The sequence below is a fragment of the Eutrigla gurnardus genome (assembly GCF_963514095.1).
Source record: "Eutrigla gurnardus genome assembly, chromosome: 15".
Lineage (NCBI taxonomy): Eukaryota > Metazoa > Chordata > Actinopteri > Perciformes > Triglidae > Eutrigla > Eutrigla gurnardus.
This window is the reverse complement of record NC_139938.1, coordinates 13662414-13668960: the sequence shown is the minus strand read 5'-3', so window position 1 is coordinate 13668960 and position 6547 is coordinate 13662414. Positions and strand designations below refer to the sequence as shown.

At 41.8% G+C, this 6547-nt stretch overlaps 1 protein-coding gene across 1 annotated transcript; it reads right to left on the bottom strand.

Annotated features, from left to right (window-relative positions):
* Positions 1-953: 953 nt before the first annotated feature.
* On the bottom strand, positions 954-6303 carry ccdc169 (coiled-coil domain containing 169). Its single transcript, XM_084028574.1, has 8 exons — positions 6083-6303; positions 5913-5995; positions 5541-5651; positions 5159-5199; positions 3383-3481; positions 2843-2896; positions 2305-2381; positions 954-1980 (listed from the first exon to the last, which is right to left on the bottom strand). Exons 1-8 carry the CDS (start codon positions 6157-6159, stop codon positions 1809-1811), a joined length of 714 nt encoding a protein of 237 aa, XP_083884700.1. The 5' UTR covers positions 6160-6303; the 3' UTR covers positions 954-1808.
* Positions 6304-6547: the final 244 nt, after the last annotated feature.

Below are 6547 nucleotides of genomic sequence, written 5' to 3'. Positions count from 1 at the left end.
TAATGGTCGAATACAGTATGCGATTGCATCTTTTATGACTGCTCCTGCACAGACATGCCTGTTTCACTATCTACACACGAACGCATCAGAATGTACAACAGGGACAGAAATCTAAAATGTTTTTCCTCCTCACAGATTTTTCTATTTTGGGGAGAGTCACACGCACAAGGACTCAGTGGGCTGACACGATGGTGATGTCTAAATAAATCCTGGAGAAACAGGGCACACGAGAAAGATGGAGGACACACTGAAGGACTTAACAGCAGGACCGCGGTCTCATTTCCATTCTTAATGCCTACACATTTGCAATTCAAATCTGTGTATTTGTCAGCGTCCATATGTACTCATATGGAGACACAGGGGGACATGAAATGAATGGACATTAGCATTGCTTTGAATAATATGTGTGTTTAAAATATATATTAGTAATGGAAGTGTGATTCAGTCTTGCAACTATGATATTGAATGGAATATGCTCTTTGCTCCTGGAGCATGACTAGGCATTTTTTCTGAGATTCAACTGACTTATGTATAAAAAATAAAATAAAAAAAATAAAAAGTTGGGGGATTTTGGAATTTGTAGCTGAGGCTATCAGAGTAAACCCTGCAGGCACATTTAATGTGGATCAGACAGTTTTATGATCCACTGTCCATCATAAAAATAACAAAAATGATAAAGGATTAATGACTTATTTATGCCAGACCCATCAGTGACTCACAACTGACACTTTTTGACTCTAAAAGTTGTTTCCGAGACACTAAAAAAACACAAGTAAAAGCACAATTGAGGATAAGCACAAAGTTGGAGGTCATTCAGATGTGGCGACTCACATCTGGAATTATTCCAAAAATGAACTGTCATGATGTCACAGCCCAGGATGATGCATGTCCTTGCACTCTGACTGGATGCTACTGTACAAAGATACTCTCTCCGTTCTGCCATTAATCACCGCATCCTCATGCTACAATTTCACACAATGCAGTATACGCTGTGTGACACATCTTACTGGTTTTATGGTAAACTAAAAGTCGAATGACTATCTTACACACGCATGAATGCACGTGCAGTAGGCCTACACTAAATTGTTTCCAGCAGAGGCCTGTTCATGGTAAGTAGCTACAGAGGGAGGAGCTGAATTACTGGTGTTTTGACAGATACTGTAGTGCTTTGTCACCGTGTTTCACCCGTCAGCTGGAGACATCTAGGTAGTTACCACGTGAAAGTGTGATTCATGGGTCGAAAAAATTACGAGTCCATGCTGGTTTTGCCTATGAGACCATTTCTTTGATATAAGATATTGTTTCAATTTACTTTTGAGGCTGACAAGAAGTGAACCCCTCCTCCACACGACTTCACAAAAACAAATGAAACAGCTCCTGGCAATGTTAGTATTCACTACTGCATGTCACACAGTTCTCCTACACCTACGCTTGTAAAGGCGGTTAGTGGGTGGGACGGGTTGACGGGTTGACTCTCTGGATGAACCACATTTGGAGAAAGTGGTGAGAGATGTGGTGTTGCTTACGTCATACAAGTGGTAGGAGTTCTTTTAGAAAAGCTACTCTTTTTTGTTGAAACAAAGAAACATGTAAGGATAATAATGTCAGACTTCATTGTAAATGTTATATTTTATTCCACTGTATTTGCCATCTATTGTGGAATGAACACTGAAAGACCAACAGGGGAACATGTCTACATAACCAACTGCATCGTTTCCTCACATTCATCTTTTGAGAAACAAAAAGACATTACCTCTTTTTAAAAAAAAGACTAGAACCACAGGTTTGAGTTAGGGATTGTGTTTCAGTTAGAACTTTAGTGTGGGTAACCTGTTTTCCCTTTGGGATTCGTTTTCTCTTCTCTCTGCTGTTGCTCCTCCACCTCCTCCTCCTCCTTCACACATTCCTCCTCCATCTTTTTCTCTCTCTCTCCTCTCTTCCTTAGAATCAGCCTCTGCCTTCCTGCTGGTCTGCCTCCCTCTACGCAATCAGAAAATACAGTTCGTTTAGCAGAAACATGTAACCATTGAAGTGTTTCAACAGAGATAAAATAACACTGAATTCTCTACTCGAATCTTGCACCAGTAAAAGACTAATCTCAGAATGTATTAATTCTGAGTTAATTTGTCCTGCATGATTACTTTACTAGGTACAAATCAAGACAGTAAACTACACATAAAATTAAGCCTGGTTGCAAAGCAAATACATTTTCACAAATTAATTCAACTGAAGTCAATTGAGTTTGTTCATATTCACAGTCCACATTATTGGGTCCATTACCGTTAATTGTTGTGTGTCACTTACCTCCTCTGTTTGCTCTCTGGTGCCCTCTGTGGCTGGGTGGAGTACTGTCTTCTTTGGGCTTCAAGGGTAGTGGACAGCTATGGCCAGTAGACAAATCATGACATGAGAAATGACAGTGTGTGTACTCCAGACGCATAAACATCAACATGTTGTTTAGCTGTTTGCACATGTATGTGCACTTTTGTGTTTCGCGTGCCGTCACGAGATTTGTTTCTTGCGATTGTCGAGAGTGAGTTTCCTTACAGCTGCATTCGATTCAGCCCTGCAAGAACAAGTTTTGCTGCAGCATAAGGCAGAAAGTCCTTGACTCACTTGTTTGGTTGAGCCCACCTATTATATAACAAGAGAGAGCAGCACTGGAGGATGAATGAGAAAGCATAACTAGGCCTGAAAGAGAGACGCTACAGAGCACACCAGTGTGGACTGCATTTGTAGCGTTTAACCATGACAGCTCTTCTTCAGTGTTTGCAGTCAACAGGTTTGGTTTGAGAATAACTCGGTCGCACTGCTTTCAACATGGATGAAAGAGAATACTCACCTTAGCTATCTCTGAAAGGTATGCCCGCCGCTCGTCGTTGGTTTTGTGAAAGGCCTGGCGTTTGAGAGAAACAGAGGGCCTTACTGTCACATTTCTCCGTTAATGGACTACCGTCGTTCTAACTGTCAGTAATAATCTGTCTGCTCAGAGTGCTTGTTCTGTGTTTGCTGCTGCATTCAGGAGGTCTTCGGTGTTAATGAGCAACAGATTACAACATGGATTACTGGCTGCACATGCTGTGTGTTAAACCTTTATTCAACTAATATCTGGCTGTTTGTAGGGCAGAACAATAAACAAAGAACAGAGTCACCAAACTAAGAGCATACCAGCCGAGGACAAAGGTTAGGGGTTCGATTTTGCATCTCTGGTTATTAAAAAAAAGAACGAATGCAAAATGTATCAGCCAAATCTTTTCAATCCTTGGATTCAAAGCTGCTTGTCTGAGAAATAATGAACCCGGACCAGCAGACATTGTGACCTTCAACCATACTGAACACAAAATCCCTCCAACTGTGCAGTGGAGTGGCTGAGGGTGCAGACCTTTCCCTCCTGCTCAATTGTGCTGTGACAGTCCAGCAGCTGACTCTGGAGGTCAGACTTCTCTTCAGTCAGGAGCTTCAGACGCTGCCTCAGCGTTTCCTGCAGCAAAGACATATAAAAAGGTGTTGCACTGCTGATGTTTGATGACAAATCAACGCAATAACACAGAGATATCTACTAGGATCAATAATGACTATGATGAGAATAGTTGATGCAGAAAACACCAGCATAAATATGGATTAGGTATTATTCTGTAACCAAATGAACGACTCAGAGCCGAGACATAAGGATAGATGAGATTTGTGGTAAAGCATGCAGTGATATCGGGGAACAATAAGAAGCTATTCAGGTTCAAAATGTCCATTATTTATCCATATCCTCGTCTCTTCCTGGATTCTTGGGCACTTAGCAATTTCATAATTATAGGACTGTGGTCCACCATATGCCTATGAATGTACCATTTGTCACGTCTTGTTGGTCTTATTTCTTTTCCCCAAATTCCTTACAAACTGACTCCAGATGTTGCTGTGGTGTATGTTTATGTTGATTTTTATATATAATTCACTGGGGTCTCTAACCTGCAAGGTTTTTAAAGTACCATGGTCCGTAACTAGGTATATTTACTCAAGCACTTAAGTACATGTTTGAGGTACTTTACTTAAGTATTTCCTTTATTAAAGCTAGGAATACTAACCAAAGTGCATGTCATTAAGTATCAGTTGTGGTTTATAAGAGAAATAAATAATCATGATGTAAAGCTCAATCCTGCAGGATGTAAGCTAATGTTCAAGCTAATTAAAAATAATCCATATTCTGCTCACATACTCAGTCTATCTTCCTGTCACGCTCACAGTTTGTCTACAGATCTTCAGTCCTCAGTATTACAGTCACTCGTTGGGTAATGAACATCTGTTCGTCACACAGACACACATTCAGACTTGTACAACCTTTTAGTGTGTGTGGCGCGTTCGTGCATGTTAAAGCATCGTAATTAGTGCACATTACTCTCCCATTGTTTGTAATCCTATGATTACCGTGCTGTGATTAAACTGTGGCGCATTCAGCCTGCATCCACGGGAGGATGGAGAGAAGCTGGCATCACAATCCTGTCTGTCCTGTCTGGCTTTCTCCCCTTATTCTGTGCCTCTGGCTCTCTCTGCTGGTAATGTGCTTCCATCGTAAACACACTTCCAGTCCTACGCCCCTGAAAGCGTGTGATGCTTTACATTCAGACAAATATTTAAAAATATATACAAATATCTACTGTATCTATTGCAAGACATGCACAGAAAACCCTGGCAACACCGTTCACCTCACTCAGAGGCCATCCTCACCAAAATAATACTTCAGGCAACACTACGAGGATCTTAGTTTCAGGTAATTACAAACTAATGAAAACATACAAACATTGTGAATATCATATTCCATTTCTGCTAACAGATCCCCCCCAAATATACACTTTTAAGGCTGCATAAGCTGCAATTGGGTGCTTTTGTATACTTGAATGCATTGGAATTTACAATTATGACTTAAATAGGACTAATTCAAACAGAAAATGAGAATGCCATTAAGTCATTAGCAACTAATTGATTGAAATCCATGAGAAATTGGAGTGATAAAAACAGAGTAGCTGTGAGGTCTGAAGTTCTGAAAAAGTACAGCTCTGGGGCCTGTGAGGACCCCGGCTGGTGGGATGAGGTTTTGCACTCCAACTCCAATAACTCCAATACCACAAAACAGATATATCAAAAAGAATATTAACTTGGTTGTACTCACTACCGGCATGTCGTCGTAAGTTCGGATAGAGGCCAGCCGATCTGTGGAAAAACAAGCGTTTGTGTGAGCGCTGCAGTGCTGCTTGTTGTTTTTCTACACTAACACAGCTGAAAGACTGACTTGACGAGTATTCAGGCATGAAGGGATGTTGATAAGCTTCAAAACCCTGTTCTCAACCCGCCTCTTCTCTCAAGGCAGACAGAGGAGCGACTCAGCAGCCCTGAGGATCTTCATGTACCACGCTGTAGACCTTGAGCTTGCCCACCAGTGGTTTGTATTGGTGATGTATCGCAATGACACCGCTCTTGGTGTAGAGAAAGCAAACCACACTGTTCTCTGAGGTATTTAACTAACCTAGCTTAGCACTAGCCTGTGAACTCACCCATGGGGTTTCCTCGTAGGTCCTCCAGCCTCTCATGAATGAGGGACATCTGTCTGTCCAGCTGTCCATTTAGCTCGATCTGTGTCTCATACCTCGTCTTCCACTCGTTTCCTGGTTCAGAACAAGGGAAACTGTCACTATAGTTACATTACAGGGCTACAGTGGGTTGTTGGGTAACATCTTCCCATGGGGTGACAGACATATAAGTAAATTCTTTAAATCTCTCTCTCACTCACTCACTCTCTCACACACACACACACACACACACACACACACACACACACACACACACACACACACACACACACACACACACACACACACACACACACACACACACACACACACACACACACACACACACACACACACCTTCCCCATCGACACTGTGCAGTCTTTCTTGCAGTTCACACATGGTACTCCGCAGGTCACACACCGACTCCTCGAGCATTTCTCTGTCGCCGAGAACCAAAACGATGTTAGAAAAATAACTTGCTTGTTAACTTTGTAACTTTTGTATTGTTTATTTCAAACGCACTTACTTCATTTCCCTCTCTTGTTCAAGCTCTGCCTGCAGGTGTGCCGAGTCGTATTTGCTGTAGTCGCCGTCTGCAGTCATGTTTCTTGGGAGCTAGCATGAACCGAAGAGTGAAGAGAGAAGTTTGTGCTTCGGAGATTCCATGGAGACCGGTGTTTCCGGCTCGTTCCGGCGGCGTCTGACGTAATGACGCAGATGGGCGGGAGGTTTTAAACGAACTGTTGCTATCATACTGTGGGTTGTTTTTACAAGCACTTTTTTTTATGGATCTCGTAATGCAACAGTTAACATGAATGGCCTATTAATGCCACTTGATCTATCTGATTGTATCTGTAATAACGACATGCAAATGAAGGGGCGGAGCTAAGCACGTCTGTGCATGTGATACAGAGAGCTGTGGTTTGGTTTGTCACCTTTTGATAAACATCAAATACAAAAAAAATCATGCTTTACAGTAATATTGCAATTA

Bases quoted from the DNA above. Each gene is read 5' to 3' on its own strand.
- ccdc169 (XM_084028574.1), bottom strand. From the start codon at position 6,159: ATGACTGCAGACGGCGACTACAGCAAATACGACTCGGCACACCTGCAG. The intron at 5,652-5,912 runs GTGTGTGTGTGT...GTTCTGAACCAG, and splicing joins GCACAGTGTCGATGGGGAAG to GAAACGAGTGGAAGACGAGG. The intron at 2,382-2,842 runs GTGAGTATTCTC...TACTGGCCATAG, and splicing joins ACCTTTCAGAGATAGCTAAG to CTGTCCACTACCCTTGAAGC.